Genomic DNA, 18,749 nt, shown 5'->3' on the forward strand with positions numbered 1-18,749 from the left:
TTTGCTTGGAAACTCTTGAATTTTGCAATGATGTTTCTTGGTGTTTTCCTTTCTTGATCGAATGCCGCAGGTGTTCTATGAATCCTTTCAATGTCTATATTGCCCTCTTGTTGTAGGACTTCAGGGCAATTTTGCTGAATTATTTCTGTTAGTATAGAGTCCAGGTTTTTATTAATTTCTGGTTTTTCTGGAAGACCAATTATTCTCAAATTGTCTCTTCTAGACCGGTTTTCTTGGTCTGTCACTCTCTCATTGAGATATTTCATGTTTCCTTCTATTTTTTCAGTCTTTTGGCTTTGTTTTATTTGTTCTTGTTGTCTTGAGAGATCATTAGTTTCTACTTGCTCAATTCTAGCCTTTAGGGATTGATTTTCGGCCATAATCTTCTGGTAATCGGCCATAATCTTTTGGTTTTCGGCCATAATCTTCTTGTTTTCGGCCATAATCTTCTGGTATTCCTTTTCAATCTGGTCATTTCTTGTGTTCAATTTGCTTATCAGTTCATTTGGTTTCTGAGCCTCGCTTTCCAGTTGCAAGATTCTACCTTTTAAGCTGTTATTTTCTTGCCAGATCTCTTCCATTTTCCTCAAAATCTCAGATTTGAACTCTTCCATAGGTTGTGAGGAGTTTTCCTTATTTGGGGAGGGTCTGGATGGTTGTTTGTTCTCCTCCTCTGTTTGCTCGGTTGTCTGGATTTTCTCTGTGTAGAAGCTGTCGAGTGTTAAAGACTTCTTTTTTTTGTTATTATTCTTTCTCTTCTGAATTTCCTGTAACTGGTTAGCCATCATTAGCCCAGCAGCTTCTCAGGTTTATCCTCGCTCTCAGTGTCTGTCTGAGATCTATTGGCTCCTGAGGACTGAGTTCTAGTTTTTTCCAAGGTCAAGCCCCCTGGTGGATTCCCTTGCTTGAACCTCTGCAGGAGGTTTCTTTACAAGTCTCAGGGAGCTACTTCCACAGTTGTATACCCGTCTGCACTGGTTCCCCACTTAGGCTTTAGTTCCTGGTTGTGTTTGCCTCCACCCAAGCCTCTGCTCAGCCGGCACCCACGCCTCTGCTCAGCAGGCGCTCCGCTCCCAGCGTCCGCTCCCGCGCGCGCGCGCTCAGATTTCGCGTGCGTTCTTGACTTAATGGGGTCCTAAGTCTTGCTGCTCTCAGGAACAGGTCCCGGAGCTGCTGATGACTCGATGGGTGCCCCAAACTTGCTCTATTTCTTTTTAGCTGGGTTCGGAGCTATAGGTGAGTGTGGAGGGGGTGGGGGTGGGGCGGTTGCTCAGCTCGCGCTTGAGTGAGAGCCCTTTTTAGCTTGGAAATGTCTCGATTCCACGTACCTTCCACGCTGTGCCCTGTTGTGGGGTTCCTCCGTTCGTCTGGACTTGTTTTTATGTCCCCTTGAGGAGTTTTGTGTGTTTCGGTCAGGAGAGGTTTAGAGCTGCTTCTTACTCTGCCGCCATCTTAACCCGGAAGTCTCAATGGTAACTTTTAAAAAAAAATTGACAACTGTATATCAATATAATTTTGCATTTAAAAACATTACTTTGAGCTTTTTTATGTGTGATGTGTGTATTCTGTCATGGCATGGAAATATGTATTGCAAGAAAGCATTGGCCTACTCTATATTAGATTATTTACTGTCTTGTGGGGGAATGGAAGAAAAAAAGGGAGGGAGAGAATTTGAATCATAAAATGTCAGAAAATAATTGTTTTTACAAGGGGAGGAAGCTGTCTTTGGTTGGAATGGTCCCGATATCATGACGGAGAAATTTGCCTTTTCACATATAGAACCAATTTCTTTGTCTCTTAGCTGTATGGATGGATTATATCACAGATTATCCCAGAGATTATACCACACTGGCCTCTGGCCTCTGCCATCTCTGCATCTTTCATTTTAATTTTTCCACAAGGGTTTGAATGAACTTTATTTTCTTTCTGGAAGCTAGGATTTCCAGGGAGTAGAGGACCCTCTGAGAGTTTATAGGCCTGAGAGAAAACTCCAATGCAGTGCATAGTAGTTTCAATTCAGTGCTCCCACTCAACTAGATCATAGTTCGTGGGTGCTATCTCTCACTACCTACCACTTTCCCCCACCCACTCAACCCTCTAGGAAAGCAACCTAACTCCATTCTTATCTCCTTCTGCCTTCTCCTTCCCAAGCTTCATGGTGGCCTGGAACACCTCTCCAATATATTTGGAACCCTTAGAATCCTTGGAGTGGGAGGAAAAGGGAAGAGAATATGACTCTTCCGACGTTGTGCCCCTGAAATATGTAAAATATTCCTTTGACTTAACATACTTCAAATACAATCGTTCTGTGGAGCTAACTACTCCTAGATACACCTCTAAAATTGGGTAGATGCGAATAAGATAGAGACTAAAGAATGAACCTTGGCTCCCAAGAAGATTATAATTGTTAGAATTGGGAGCCTCTCTTGCTGCATAATCAACAATCCAGATCAGTGATTTTTAACCTGTGTCATGAACTTAGATGAGAAATATTTTTTTGAAAATTTGAGTTTCATAAAAGGAAGAAAAGAAACAGGTATTTATTAAAGACCTTCTATGTGCAAGATACTGAGCTATTTTTTTTAACAAATATTATCTCATTTGATCCTCACAACAACTCTGGGAAGTAGGTGCTATATATAATTGATTTTCTTCATAATCATATGTATTGATATATTACTTTGAGGTTTGCAAAGTACTTTACATCTAAGTTGCTCAGAAGGTAGAGTACTGGACTCAGAGTCAAGAAAGCCTGAGTCCAAATCCAACCTCAGACATTTACTAGCTGTGTGACTCTGGACAAGTCACTTAACCTATCTACCTCAGTTTCTTCATTTATAAAAGGAGGATAATAATAGCAGCTACCTTACAGTGTTGAGGTGAGTATCCAATGAAAGAATATCTGTAGAACGCTTTGCAAACCTTGAAGTGCTCTATAATACTAGCCTTTTGTGATTATTATTGTTATCTCATTTTATTAAAAATACAGTATTGTTTGAAGGGGTCAGTAGGCTTCATCTGACTAAGAAAGGGGTCCATGACCCAAAAAAAGGTTAACAACCCTTGACCTAGATTGAACTCCTCCCTTTCCCATTTTGGAACCCTATCCAGGGTGCTGACTTTCTAGAAGAAGCTGGAAACAGTCTTGTCCTTTTAAGGTTAGCACAAAGCTCCAGGACACACGTAGAGAGAAACAAAAGTTAATACAAATATTCTAGCAGAAAGTCAATTTGTGTGTGTAAAGAAAAAGCAAAAATCAGTAGAATGGAACTTATCTAGATGTGAATAAATTAAAATTTTAAGAAAGATGTTAAAAGAGGCAAGGGACTTAATTTTGCAGATGGGTAAAGGGTAGAACAGGATAGAACAGCATTTTGCAGAAAGACTTGGGAATGAGTGGGAAATGGACCTACGTTGAAAAGAAGGAGGTGACATGGTTTGGCAGAGAGACCAGAAACCTAGGGAAAAAATTCAAATATTAAAGGGAAGGATCAAAGGTAAAAAGAATTGAGGATAGGGAAAAAGCATGTCTATTTCCATTGATGAGTGAAATAATATTGAATTGGGCAAATGACGCTCTTAGTGGAAAATCTTTCCAATTTCTAGAGGAGGCAGTGAGATCACCCACCTTGAAGGTGACATTTGAAGAAAACCCAGGATTACAATGCTTGGGAACAGGGTTCCTAGGACAAGGTCCAGGAAAGAAGTAGCATGACCCAGAAAGTCCCAATCCCAGCCAGATTCCCACAGGGAAAGAGTCAGCTGGGAGAGTACTGTAACTGTCTCCCATCTGATAGGCATGCCAGATAAAATGAGATAATTAAGCCAAGCTGCTCTCCTTTTAACCCTCTGCCCGTCTTTGTTCTATGGAAAGCTCTTCACATAGCTAATAAGCACCTCTCAGGAAACAAATGTTCCTTCTTCTGAGAGAAAGATTATTCCTGATAATTAGGCCTATAGAAAACAAAGACAATTATTATTTCCACTCAGGCAACATACACCACCCCTTTATGGCTGCTTGGTGAGACTTAGTTGCATTAACAACAAGATGAGAGATTCTCTGTGGTTCTTTATGACCTGTATCAACAGATGCTATGATTCATAGGCTCCCTATGGTAGGAGAGGGTTTCACAAAACAGCAATGGAGGAGATAACCCCCCTTGGTCTCATCCCTGAGGAGAAAACCATCCATAAGGATATCTCATTGCTGTACTGATTGATGGAGAATCTTATGAGACCATCCTTTGCCAAAACCCTTCTTCTAGTCCATACTTCCTAGGAAGAGGGGAATGAGAAGTTAGCAATAGAGAAGACCTATCATCTTATTTATTATGTGTGCCTCCTTTTGCCCTGTGGTGGGATCCAGGGATAGGGAACTGTAATGCAAAAGCCTCTTACCTTCAGGGAATATCTACACTAATTAGAAATGAAAAAGATGAGCCTTAAGCTTGAGGACACAGATTTTTGGAAGAGAGGCAAAGTTAGGATGAGGGACAACTTGTCACCTCTTTTTAGACCTGGCTTTAAATTTCAGCTCTGCCATTTATTCTGTGGCCTTTCCTCATTTGGTATTTTTTTAAATTTTATTTTGTTTTTGTTTTCAAATTTTATTTTTGTTTTCAGATTTCATGTCAATACAACTTTATTAATTGTTTTCTCACATTTTGCAATCCATGTTCTCTGTGACCCTCCCATCCCTTTCTCCTCAAATTCAGGTAATTTGATGTAGGTTGTACACATGTTATCATGCAATACATATTTCCAGGGTTGTTGTGTTGTGAAACAAGAGACATATTGCTTATGCTAGAGAAAAAATCATGGAGGAAAATAAATGAAGAATATTATGACTCAATTTGCACGCAGATTCCATCAGTTCCTTCTATTGCAATTGTTGCCTTTTTGTCCTGAGTCCCTCGGCATTGCCCTGGATCCTTTGCCTTTTTGATAATGATTAAGTCATTTGTTGTTGATCACATCTGTTGTTACTATATACAATATTCTCCTGGTTCTGCTCTCTTCACTTTGTATCACTTCAAATGATTCTTTCCAGTTGCTTTTTTTGTGGTCATTTTGTTTATCATTTCTTATGACACAATAGTATTTCATTGCAGTCATATAACACTTGTTCAGCCATTTCCCACCTCATCTGTTAAAGAAGTGGGTTAGACTAGGTGACTTCTAAGATCTCTCCTTGCTAAATCTGGGGACCTTAGGAAGTGAAATGGTGCAAGGATCCCTCTAGAATGGTAAAGAAAAAAGAGTGGAGCTAAGCAGAGAAAGTTTCCTGAAGGAGTTGTTTTAACTGACATCCAAGAAAATGGGTTCAATACTGCGTGGCATTTATTTTATGTGTAATCTTGGACAGGTCACTTCCCTTCCCTTCCCTTGGCCTCGGTTTTTTTTTGCACTAGTCGTCCCCCAAACTTGGCAGAAAATATAAGTTAACATTACACAATGCTGTACATATATTTTATGCATTTTGGAGTTTCTAAACTTTTTCTTGTTTCTTGTTATCTTCTGGCCATATGGCTTTTGCAAAAATCCACAAAAATTCCCACTTAATTTCTTATGTTGACTTGCAATATATAGAAACCATGATGGGAAAAGTCATGATGTGGAAGAGATACCTGTACTTGTTTCCTCCCTCATTAAAATGTAAGCTCATTGCAAGTCAGGCTTATTTGATTTTTTTTTTGTCTTTGTATCATTGCAGCCTAGCACAGTTTCTGGTACATAGAAGACACTTACTAATAAACTCTTATTAATGATTAATTGAAGATCAGGTCGGATTAGATGGCCTTTGAAATCCTTTACAGTTCTTAATAGTAGTATGACTTATAGGGAAGATTAGAAATTTACATGGTACAATATGCTGCCTTGTTCTCTGATTTTCCTATGGACATCTAGCTTGCTTCCTTAGACAGTTTCTTAAAAATAGAGACCGTGTCTAATCCTTCTCTTGTACTCTTCAGAGCCCTAGCTAATGTACTAGATTGAGAAGTAGCATTCAATAAATACTTGACTGGTGGCTGGTTTAGCAAGAGAAAACATGGTGCTTATTCTGAAAGCCCATTCGTTGTAAGCTACAATAATGAGGATCATCATAGCTCACATGTACAAACACATATAAAGATGTGTGCAGCCTTATGATTTACAAAAGACTACATCCATGATCACATTTTATCTTCAAACAATGAGACAGGCGGTATACATATTCTTATCTTACATACATATCTTAAGGGAAACTGAGATCCAGAAGAAGGAAGTGAGTGACCCAACGTCACATAAGTGATGGATGGAAGAATCAGTGTGCAAATCCAGGTCTTCTCGTTCCCAATTCAGCATCTGGCAGATGAGAAGTGTGTATGTGTGTGCAAGTGCACATGTGTGAGAATGCACATACCCTCCCAAAACTATTTAAAAGAGGAACCAGTATAAGTATGATGAACAAAGTAAGCTAAAAAAATATTGAGAGGGTGCAATGTTAAAGCATGGGAAGACATCTAAAATTTCCTAGAGAAGGTGAATGTAGATCAATGTTTTCAAGGAAAGAAATAAATGTTTGTTGAATTAGACTGAATGGAAGGAAAGAGAAGAGCTTAGGGATGGAAAAGTGGGTGACCTCCCCTTCTCCAGGTCAGAGGAGGTGGGAGTAAAAGTTAGAAGAATCCTCAGAGATGGGGAACAGTTTAAAGAAAAGGAAATAACCAGTAATAGTGACTTGTACTGGCAGAGTACGTTTGGACAGAAAGGAGTCAGTCTCAGACCTAAGAAAGCAGCTCAGAAATGAGGCATCTTAGTTGAGTTAACAGTTGTATTTGTTGTCATCATTATAGAGTGCATTACTAGGACATAACTGAAAGCAATTAGCATGCCTCTTATTTGTCTGCAAAACAAGTTGAGACTAGAAGCCGGTTTCCACACGAGGGCAGGATGCCAAAGTACCAATGATTTTTGCACCATTTCTAACCAGGAGTTGGCTGTGAGCTCAGTGCTGGCAAATGCCAAGAGGATGCCATCAGCAAGCCCTCCTTCATTAGCAATACCCCGCCTTCTTCTACTCACCCATAAAAACTGAGGGGACCTCCAACTTCTCAGCCATAGTGTCTCCTCTCTTTCTGCTTTTTCATTCAGCATTTCTTTTGGCCATCCTATTTCATCCCATCATGTCTCGCCAGTCCACTGTCACCTTTCAGACAGGGAGCCGAAGGGGCTTCAGCGCTGCCTCTGCCACCACTCCTACTGCTGGACGCTCCCGCTTCAGCTCTGTCTCCATGGTTCGCTCCTCAGGAGGCCATGGAGGGCTAGGGAGGATCAGTGGTGTGGGCACTGGCTTTGGCAGTCGAAGTCTCTACAATCTGGATGGGTCAAAACGAATCTCCATTAGTGGGTCCAATAGTGGCTTTCGGAGTGGATTTGGTGGGAGAGTAGGTGGCTATGGCTTTGGTAGTGGCATTGGAAGTGGATTGGGCTTTGGAGCTGGGGTTGGGGGTGGTTATGGGGGTGCTGGGTTCCCTGTATGCCCCCCTGGTGGCATTCAAGAGGTCACTGTCAACCAGAGTCTACTGGCTCCCCTCAACCTGCAAATCGATCCCACCATCCAGAGAGTGAGGAAGGAGGAACGAGAGCAGATCAAGACCCTCAACAACAAGTTTGCCTCCTTCATTGATAAGGTGAGACTCAAAATTTGATTCTGTTCAGTAAGGATGAATGAACTCTACAAAAAAGACTAGTCACATTCTCATGGTACTTGGCTACTGAACAAACTTCCTTTGGTTCAGGCTACCAATGCTATCTTCTTTCCCTGGGAAGGCACAAAAATTTAGATTCATTCATTCGATAAATAGTATGGAATATCTACTATATGCTTGCCTTATATACTCCTGGAGAAATGCTCCATTTTCTTCTAATCCCAAGTCCACACCCCACCATTTCATGAGTCTATGGAACTCATTTTCCCGCTATTTCTGGGTGAAAACCATATATCAAGAGATGATAACACTGGAAGTGGGGATAGCGGAGTATTTGTTGTATATAGAGTGAGAAAATTTCCACAGTGTAGAATTCTTTCAGGACCTTCAGTCACTGGAGAGAATTAGTTCAATGGTCACTCCTGATTTTGCCCCAAAGAATCTAAGCAGTGTTTTTTCTTCCATAAGCCACTGGGCTTCACATGGTCCTTATATCCAGCTCTGCCAAAGCTCTGGAGAACGTCAAAGTTGTCTTCAGGATCTTCTCTGATTTAGGTTTGGGTTGTGACTAATATATATTTCCTCCAGGAAGATTTTAGATGGAATTTGTCTATTTCTGTAGATAGAGCATCTCTCTGGACTTAACCTTCTTCTTATGGCCTTCAGGTGCGGTTCCTTGAACAGCAGAACAAGGTGCTGGATACAAAATGGACACTGCTCCAGGAGCAGGGTGTGAAGACTGTGAAACAGAATCTGGAGCCACTTTTTGAGAGCTACATTAGTGATCTCCGGCGACAGCTAGACACTATCACAAGTGAAAGGGGGAGACTTGACTCTGAACTGAGGAATATGCAAGATGTTGTAGAAGATTTCAAAGTCAAGTAAGTAAAGAATGTGTGCTTACAACCAACCACTGGCTGCAATCCTTCTCCTGGGTTGGAGGGAAGAGGCATGGGAATGCAAGATGGTACCATGTAGGCTTGAGGAGATTGTCTCTAAGCATTGGAAACTACCTGGTTTGGAGCAGCAATGTTAATGGCCAAATTCTGAACTAGCTTTCTGCTCTCCAGTCCTATTTTTTTAAACCTTTACCTTCTATCTTGGAATCAATACTATGTATTAGTTCCAAGGCAAAAGAGCAGTAAGGGCTAGGCAATGGGAGCTATGTGACTTGCCCATAGTCATACAGCTAGGAAATATCTGAGGCCAGATTTGGACCCAAGATCTCCCATCTTCAGGGCTGGCTCTATCCACTGAGCCACTCAGCTGCCCCTTTGGGATATGCTCTAAAATGTGTTTTCATTGATATAATGGAAAGGGTGCCAGATGTGGAGTACTGTAGGTTCTGATCTTAGTTCTGTGTCTTAAAACTTCAAGAACTTTGTATGGGTCATTTCCTTTTTCTACACCTCAGTTAGAAAACTGTAAATTACAGAGGAAAACGAGAGGGCCATATTTGCCCCCTGTGTACAACAACAACAATAATAGCATTTATATCATGCTCTAAGATTTACAAAGTGCTTCACAGATGTGTTTTGACTGTATCCTCATTATTCCCATTTAAAAGATGAGGCCCAGGGTCAAACAGCTAATAGATGTCTCAGGTCACATTCGAACTCAGGTCTTCCCGACTCCATTTCTAGTGCTCCACTGCGCCACCTAGCTATGGTGTGATATAACTGAAGGGTGTGTATTCCATTAGAAAGGGAATTCTCCAGCCAAATTTGTTTTGTCCATGTTACAAAGGCCATGGGAAATTGCCTTAACCACTGTATATTACAACAACAATATATCCAAGTCCATTAGACTCAGGACCTTTGGTCTCTCCTAACCCAGGATTGCAACCTGTTGCAAATTCAGGTCATCTGAGTACCTGAGTCCCAAGAGATCTAAGAAGTTGTCTAATTTGACCTGTAGCTTCCTGATCCCAAATAAGTAGCTGTCCAGCCTTGGATAATTTCATGTAATAGTGAGCTCATTACTTGTATAGCTTTGGGCAAAGCAACTTCACTTCTCTGGGCTGTAGTTTCCTCATCTGTAAAATGAAGAGGGGATGGTAGACTAGAAGAACTCTAAAGTCTCCTCTAGAGGCAGTTGGGAGTCAGGAAGACCTGAATTCAAATTCGGTCTCAAACACTTCATAACTGTGTGACCTGGGGCAAGTCACTTAATCTCTGTTTGCCTTGGTTTCCTCAACAATAAAATAGGGACAATAATAATTTCTACCTCCCAGGGTTGTTGTGAAGATCAAAATGAGATATTTGTAAAGCACTTAGCACAGTACCTGGCACTGAGTAGGTTCTTGATAAATTTTTGTCTTTCCTTTCTTCCTGTTCAAAAGCAATGATCCCTGAACCCCTGACAGATTCCTTTTTAGGAGAGCTCTTGTTAGTATTTTTTTCTTATATAAAACAAAAACCCGCCTTTTGGCATTTTTGCTTCATTGTTCCTACTTTTGCCATATGAAACTGAGCAGAAGAGGTCAAATGGCATTCTTTTCTCTTCTGGCTAAAACATTTTCGATTCAGTTCCTTTCCAGGTACTCAAAGGAAGTCCCAATTCCTCCTCCCCCCCTTTTTATATTTTGTCATTTTATTTGGAATAATTTCAAAAGGGTTATGAAGAAACTAATTCACTATTGAGCTTGATTAAGTATCCAAAATCTATTAATGAAGTTCACAATAAACAATAAGACATATTCTGAACTATCATAAACTGGGCAAAAAGTCAGGCTGATGCCCAAAGCACCCTGTAACATAAAATATATCTATGAAGGAAGACAATCTGTTGCCACTATAACAGGCACCAAGAGAGTCGGTCCGAAGTAGAAATTGGGTAGGGAGGGTAGATTTTTAGAGAAGGGAGAAGCAACACCTGTACTCTCAGTCCCATGAGCTCTGCGTATAGCTTTAGTTCTTGCTAAAGCTTTCTGACAGAAGATGAAATCATTCTCTTTTTATTGAGGAGGAGCAAGCATGTGAATCATACAAAGTCTCAGATTAAGTTGGCGGAAGAGATGAGCTTGACCCTAGGTCTTCTGACCCTTGTTCCACCATTACAGTCTCCTTTATGACTCCCAACACCCTCAGGTCAGGCTGGTTGACTTGCCCAACCATTTCTCCTCTTTCCCAACAGATACGAAGATGAAATCAACAAACGCACTGCTGCTGAGAATGAGTTTGTGGCCCTGAAAAAGGTGAAAGTCAGACATCTTCTCTTAAAAAAGAGAAAACAAAAATTGTGCCATGGACTTTGGGCATCCCCTTCCTACCCTCAATACTTGGGAAGCCAACAAATTGTTCCATCACTTTTATTTTAAACCCTTACCTTCTGTCTTCGAATTACTGTTAGGTATCAGTTCCAAGGCTGAAAGGGATAGGCAAATTGGGATTAAGTGACTTGTCCAGGGTCACACAGCTAGGAAGTGTCTGAGGCCAGATTTGAAAGTGTTTGATCACTTCTAAAACTAGTTCTAAAACAAAACAAAAACATCGCCCAACTGTCCCAGATTATATTAAATCAGCTCTTCCCCTCGCTCAGTTCAAAGGATTCCAATGTTCACATTGTGCTCCATTTTCTCCTTCCTTCTATCCAATACATGTCCCATCCCCATTACACTCTCTCTCTCTCTCTCTCTCTCTCTCTCTCTCTCTCTCTCTCTCTCTCTCTCCCCTTTGGAAATTCCTAAAAAGGAACCAGAAAAGAAAGGCTTTCCATTTCTTTTAAGCTTGTTGCCTGACTTCTTTCAGGCTTGCTATGAGGCTACAAACACAGACCTCTGGCTAAGCAATCAGTGATATCTTTTCAGGATGTCGATGGTGCCTATATGAACAAGATGGAGCTGGAGGCCAGAGTCAACTCCTTGACAGAAGAGATAAACTTTCTCCAGGTGTTCTATGAAACGGTAAGGAACTCTTGGATGCGTTTGTGCATAAATCCATACATATACACACAGAAACACACACATATGTATTCTAGGCAGAAAAAATAATATATTGAATTATTTATACATATTATAAATGTATATAAATTTCCCTCAAGGTAGGACAACTTCCATCAGGAGAGGACAATGCCCTGGTTGTCAGGATATTGGGCATCAGTCTTGAAAACTACCAGCTTCTTTCTCTACCCTCCCAAAAAAGTACAAAAAAGCACAGGCACTGACCAAATGCCCCCTTTCTTAGGAAGAGTTCCACAGTAATAAGCTTCTCTGTGTAGTTAGGGACCTAAGTGAAAGGGAAGAGAGAGGTAGGGAACAGTCTTATCCTGAAAATTGCCTGAGAGTAGAAGAAACCTCCTAGATAGGTCAGAGGAAAGAATAAAAGGAAACCACTGTAGATTAATACTAATTAGTTTCCCCTTTGAATCGCAGAAGCTGTATACTGAAACGACCCTCAGGAAGGGGATAGTGGGCACTTCTGTTTTGTTGCTAAGAGGGTCTGAAATCTAAGTCTTCCCCTAACAATCACAACAATACCAATAAACAAAAAGAAAGACAACTGACATTTATTATTTTAAACCATCAAGTGCTTTTTTGATACATGCTCTCATTTGAGTCAATGCTCTAGAACAGTGATGGGCAAATGTTCAGTCCAGCCCTGCAACATTATACCTAATTTGATGAATACAACGAGCAGGATACAATACAATGATACTTCAAAAGAGTTGCCTTAGAACCAGACTGACAGATGAGCATTTCCTTTCCTTTGGCCCCCTTTAAAAAGCTTGCCCATCACTGCTCTAGAAGGTTTCTCTGGACATTTTTTTAAACAGTGTAGGGACTAGAAATCTAAAGGGATGACCTCCAAATAGAAAGATCAGAGCCCCTGTGTGCAGAATGAGACAGGTAATTTTTGTGACTGAGTGATATGAGAATTTGTATAATTATATATTGGTTATAATGGTTTCATCTTTTTTTCTTTCTTTTTCTTTTTCAATGGAGGTAGTGAGAAAGAAAAACAAAATTTTATTCACTGAGAAAATTTAAATCTGAAAAAAAAGACCTATCAGAGACATATCCTTAGGCATCTGTCATTAGATTCTCCAATTAAGATTGTATAGTCAAGAATGTAATAAAAGGGGTTATTGTGCTGGGTTTAAGAGAAGACTACTAGAACCTCTAGGTTCTTTTCGGTTATGAGGTGCTAAGATCCTGGACTTTCTGGCTTGGCAGGAGCTGTCCCAGATGCAGACTCAGATCTCAGACACTTCTGTGGTGCTGTCTATGGACAACAACCGAAGCCTAAACCTGGACAGCATCATTGCTGAGGTCAAAGCTCAGTATGAGGACATTGCCAATCGCAGCCGGGCAGAGGCAGAGTCTTGGTATCAGACCAAGGTGAGTAGGGGATGCTTTGGAAATGGGCTCCAGTGTACTGTCTCCCTCAAATTCCCCACAGTCTTCATGATGATGAAGCCACAAAACAAAGAAGACTAATCCAGCTCCTTTGGAATCTGGGATCTCTGACTTCTAAGACAATGTTTGAAAACATTCTCAACAAAAGTAACCAAATGAGCCATCCATAGTGATTCCTCTTGAGCTCTATACTTGAGTTGTAATCAGCACATGATTGTCCTTGATGACTGTAGATTGTCTTTAAGTTACTGGGAGCTAGACCCCTGGAGGTGGGGGCGCCATGCTATATACACTACATGGAAGTGTAAAGGTACTAAAGGCAAAACCCATTCTCTGTTAACAGTCTAGGGAAAAGGCGAGGAAGGGACAGACACATGAATCAATAAACCAGTGAACAAATGTTTAATAAGCCCTACTGCATACCAGACACCATGTTAGGCACTGAGAATACAAGTATATTTGAAAAAGGAAAACATTACAAAAGAATAGAGAGCATATGATGAGTGAGTAGCTATAGCTGGGCAAGGGGAAGGATGAGGAAAGATAAGATGAGAAAATGGGAGCTTTCCCTGACACTCATTGTTTCTGGACTTGCCTCCTCTAGCAATGGTGTTTGTGGCTTTCTTGCCACTCCTGATCGTGATCCTCTCTGTTTACATCTCTGTCCTGGCCATGTATCCCAGCTCTTCCATTAGAATGAGTAACCTCACTTTTAAGGACTGGAACTGTGAATTCTATTTTTTCCCTGGTCTTAGAGGAAGCATGCCACGAAGGAAAGGGTATTAGGATCAGAATGAGAGAATATGAGTTTTGAATTCTTGTTCTGCCACTTATTTACATGGGTAACTTTGAGCCTCAGATTACTCATCTGTAAGATGAAAGAGCTGGTCTAAAAGACATCTAAGGTCCCTTCTAGCTTGAAAGCTATGACCCTATTATCCTAATGATTCCCCAAATAAAACTCATACAGAGAGTGCTCAGGGAAGGGCTGGTACTTGACTGAGTCTGCTCTTGGTGCTCTAGTATGAGGAACTTCAGGTCACAGCTGGACGCCATGGAGATGACCTCCGCAACACCAAGCACGAGATTGCTGAGATGAATCGGATGATCCAGAGGCTAAGAGCTGAGATTGACAGTGTCAAGAAGCAGGTAAGGCCTTAGCATCTCTAAATGACCCCTGGCCCACTGACCAATAAAGATGTACAAACTGAACCTAAATGCGGCCCCCAGGGCTAGATCTCCAAAGCTGGTAGTGTCAATGCCCAAGTCATCCTAACAAATAGCACCAAGGTGAGGACAGCTCTCAAACTGCCACTATTTCTCCTCCCATTGGAACATCTCCAAAATATTGGAGAGACAATACCAATGAGCTTAAGCCATATTTAGTCTTTCTTTTTTTTAGGCAAATGCAATTTAATTCAAAACAAGCAATAACTGAGAGCCTGCTAGGCTAAATGAAAAATCACAAAAAGAGAAGATTTTGTATTGCAAAAAAATTTGTTTTCTTTTTGGCGTTATCCCACTCTGCCAATGGAATTTCCATTCAAGAGGCATGAGAGCCTTCATGAATTATGTATGAAGTAAGTTAGTATGCTCTAGGGAAAGTGTATTTCCCTGGGAAACAAGAACCTGAGTTCTAGTCTCAGCTCCTCCATAAACTTATTCTGACACCTCTTATTCTGTCTCCTCAATGGCAAAACAAGGGAGTTAGACCATCTATTTTTTAGGGCTCTTGTAGCTCTGGAATTTAATCAGATGTGTCCGCTGTCTTCCCCGCAGTGTGCCAATTTACAGACAGCCATCGCTGATGCAGAACAGCGTGGTGAGATGGCTCTCAAGGATGCCCGGGCCAAACTGGTAGACCTTGAAGATGCCCTGCAAAAAGCCAAACAAGACATGGCCCGCCAGCTTCGGGAATATCAAGAGCTGATGAATGTCAAACTGGCCCTGGATATCGAGATTGCCACCTACAGGAAGTTGCTGGAAGGAGAGGAATGCAGGTTAGAGAAGCTAAAACCATGTTGGTCTCCAAGGCAGGCTGGTGACTAAGCTGAGTTTCCAAGGAAGCTCAGTATCTCCTTTGGAAAATCTCACAGAATGAATACACATGTTTGCAGGCTAGTCAGTGACTAATGCCAATAGCATGCTTTTTACTTCTTGAGTCCCTTCTAAGGGAAAAAGCTAGGGCTCAGTTCTGTCCTTCATGCCAGACTAGTTTCTTATTAACTCTTCATTTCAGAGATTAACTTGGTTTTTCAACATAGCACAGAATTCAGGTCTCACCTTGCACCTAATTCCTGGCTCTTGTTAAAGGCGGGGGGGGGGGGGATGTTCAGATGTGGGAAGCAGCAAGACTGTAGAAAGAACACTGAGATGGAAGTAAAGAGATATGGGATCCAGTCTTAGCTCTTGCCATTGATTACCTTTATGCCATTGGGCAAATCATCTTTGCTTCTTTGGCCTCAATTCCCTTATCTAAAAAATATCTATAGTTGGAGAGGGGGTTGTGTGTGATGATAATGGAATATATGATCTTTTCTAGCACTGACACTCTAGAATTCAAAGCCTAGCCTAGCTTTTGAATGGAGGCTAATGCAAAGGAACTCCTTAATGTTCTCATACAGAGTCACTAATTGCTGAAATAAGGATGTGAATCATCTCACATCAAATTTTCCAGAAGGAAAAGGAGCTGTATTTTGCCTAGTCAGTCTGGTAAGAGTATAGGCACAGAAATTACAACTTCCTGTTAACCATTACATGTAGAATCTATCCAAAGGAATAATGATACAAAAGGGCAACCAACTGATCGAAGAGACATCGGGGAGGTTTTAGTTTATAAAGGGGAAGGAAGGAGAAAGGGAATAAGCATTTCTATGTCATCTACTATGGTTCAGACACTATGCTGAGTGCTTTGTCAATATTATCTCACATAATCAAAGGAATCATCAGCCATTATTTCCAAAGGAAATAATGGGTTCCATCACATAGGTGGTCTTTGTCATTTACTTCTGGATCTTGTTTTGTAGAGTGCTTTCCTGATATGTTATGCCAACCTGAACGTTAGCCAAGTACCTGACAATAGCTTATTATTAAGATAAAGTCCCCTCCTTAGGTGAGAGGTATCCAGAAGCCTTGCCTTCAGCCTTGATGCCAACATATATAAAGATCCTTTCCATGAGGTGTTTGGCGAGTTTATATGAAAATAAAGTTCCATTGCCCAGATCATTGCCTTTCTTTTGATGTTTCCAATCCACACCTTTTTTCCATTATTGTATGATCATTATTGTTATTTTGATTGCAATGGCTGGTATGTGGATCATTCTAAGAAGCAACCATTTGCTGACTACAAGATATAACTTTTCTCTCTATTGTTCTCAGGTTGAGTGGAGAGGGAGTTGCTCCAGTTAATGTCTGTGAGTATAATTTCCTTGGTCTCCTTTGAACTTGGGGCAAAGGGGTATTGCAGCAAATTCCATTCCTTTGCACCCACTTTAAGAGATGGTAGCCGAGGCTATTAGTCAGTTAATTAATTTGGACAGAGTTTTTATCTTGCAATTTTTGTTGTTGCCCTGAGGTCAGGAGGTTTTGAAATAGAATGCTGTAGGTACCATACAGGGAGGGATCCAAAGACCTGTATTTTGTTCCTAGTTTAATTCCTGATTTAACCATGTTGAACTTCAGTTTTGTTTCTTATAAAATGGGACGTATCACCCTTGCCCTAGAAGTTCTGGGAGGATCAGAGAAGATAAACCATTTATAAGGTAGTTGATAAATGGGGAAAATACTAAATAAATGCCTCCTATCATGAGGCTTTTGGTATAATGGAAAGGGTTCAATATCTAGAGTTAAGAAGACCTACATTCAAATCATGCCTCTGACATTTATCAGTTGTATGATCATAGGCAATCCATTTGATGTTTCTGAACTTCAATTTCTTCAGTGGTAAAATAAGACTAGCAATACATCTAGTAACTAATCTCATAAGATTGCTGTAAAATTCGAGTGAGATAATGTCTATAAAACACTTTGAGTTTTATTTATTTAATTTTAGTTTAATTTAATTTTTTTTATTTTTTGAGATTTAAGTTGTTATTGTTGTTCACTTGTTTCAGCCTTGTCCAACTCTTGGGGACTCCATTTGTTTTTGTTTTTTTGGCAAAGATACTAGGGTGGTTGGCCATTTCCTTCTTCAGCTCATTTTATAGATGAAGAACTGAGGCAAACAGGAATAAGTGACTTGCCTAGACTTATACAGCTAGGAAGTGTCTGAGGTCAAATTTGAACTCAAGAAGATGAATCTTCCTGACTTCATGCCCAACACTCTATCTACTATGCCACCTAACTACTCAATATAAATGCCTATTATAACTACTACTGTTACTAGTATAATTTTAAAGTTAACTGATTTTTTTCCCCGTGCCCTTTATAGAAAGTGAAATATACTTTAGTACTGAGATATTTCCTCCAGAATCCTTTTTACCACCATGGAGTTTTAGACACATGCTACCCTAGAATCAGATTAATAGATGAGAAAATATCTGAGGCTCCTTTCTAGTCTGGATCTCTTAAGATTTAATTCTAATTTTAATTCTTCTTTCCATAGAACTCAAATTGGAGTTGAGAAGTTTTAAAAAGAAGAATTTTAGGGAGGATCTAGATGGCTCAGAGGATTGAGATCCAGGTCTAGAAATGGGAGGTCCTAGGTTCAAATCTGGTCTCAGATATTTCCTATATGTGTGACCTTGGACAAGTCATTTAACTCCCATTGTCTATCTCTTACTGCTCTTCTGCCTTAGAACCAATACACAGTTTTGATTCTAAGATGGAAAAGTTTAAAAAAAAAGTTTTTAAAAATTAAAGCAGTTTTTTTTAAACTAGAGTTTTTTAAAAACTAGTTTTAAAATCAGATATTTTGGCCTCTGGACACTTGCCCATAGTTAGGAGGAAATTAACTCCATCTGTGAATCTGATAACACTCGTCTCTTTTTCCTTTGACAGCTGTGGTCACCTCAACTATGTCCAGCGGCTACGGTAGCGGCAGTGGTGTCGGTGGCACTGGCCTGGGTCTGGGTGGGAGTACTGGCTATTCCTACACCACCAGTGGTGGGCACAGCCTAGGTGGAGGGCTGGGGAGCTCGGGCTTCAGCGCTAGCAGTGGCCGAGGTCTGGGGGGCAGCTTTGGCAGTGGCAGTAGTTCCAGTGTTAAGTTTGTCTCTACCACCTCCTCCAGAAAGAGCTACAAGCATTAGACGCCCTCCACCAATATCACTCCCAATTTCACTTCATCCTGGATCTTGGCCTAGCCTTCTTACTGTTGCCCACACTCAGGGGTCATTTCTCCACTCCCAGATGCCTGTGTCTTTTAGTATTATTTTCTCTTCCTTGCCAGCCAGTCAAACTATCCATCTACCCAATCTATATACATTTGATACTGCTGAGGAGCTGGGAGTAACAATGTCACCAAAGTCTCCAAGTCCTAGCCAAGCCCTCAGTTCTCAAATAAGTCTTATTCTACTCCTAGACACTTAGCTCTGCCACCCAAGATACCAAGATACCAAGCCTCTCTCTTTCAAGACAATTCAGTTCAACAAGCCTTTAGTAAGTGCTTGAAGAGTGCTAGTTCCTGAGATGTCCAGTAATGCTCAGATTGTCTTGTTGAGTCCCAATTCAGTTTCAGAAGCCTCCATGCATGCAGGTAGGGA

General features: G+C 40.8%; 1 protein-coding gene across 1 annotated transcript; it reads left to right on the top strand.

Annotated features, from left to right (window-relative positions):
• Positions 1-7,166: 7,166 nt before the first annotated feature.
• Positions 7,167-18,296, top strand: LOC123249596 (keratin, type II cytoskeletal 75-like). Its single transcript, XM_044678670.1, has 9 exons — positions 7,167-7,673; positions 8,358-8,572; positions 10,827-10,887; positions 11,500-11,595; positions 12,865-13,029; positions 14,071-14,196; positions 14,827-15,047; positions 16,426-16,460; positions 18,046-18,296. The coding sequence occupies exons 1-9, from the start codon at positions 7,167-7,169 to the stop codon at positions 18,294-18,296; spliced, it is 1,677 nt and encodes a 558-aa protein (XP_044534605.1).
• The last annotated feature ends 453 nt before the right edge of the window (positions 18,297-18,749 follow it).

This window comes from Gracilinanus agilis, chromosome 5 (assembly GCF_016433145.1).
Source record: "Gracilinanus agilis isolate LMUSP501 chromosome 5, AgileGrace, whole genome shotgun sequence".
Classification (NCBI taxonomy): Eukaryota; Metazoa; Chordata; class Mammalia; order Didelphimorphia; family Didelphidae; genus Gracilinanus; species Gracilinanus agilis.

Coding starts and splice junctions, on each gene's coding strand:
- LOC123249596 (XM_044678670.1), top strand. CDS start 7,167: ATGTCTCGCCAGTCCACTGTCACCTTTCAGACAGGGAGCCGAAGGGGC. Junction 8,573..10,826: donor GTAGAAGATTTCAAAGTCAA/GTAAGTAAAGAA, acceptor CTTTCCCAACAG/ATACGAAGATGAAATCAACA. Junction 13,030..14,070: donor AGTCTTGGTATCAGACCAAG/GTGAGTAGGGGA, acceptor TTGGTGCTCTAG/TATGAGGAACTTCAGGTCAC.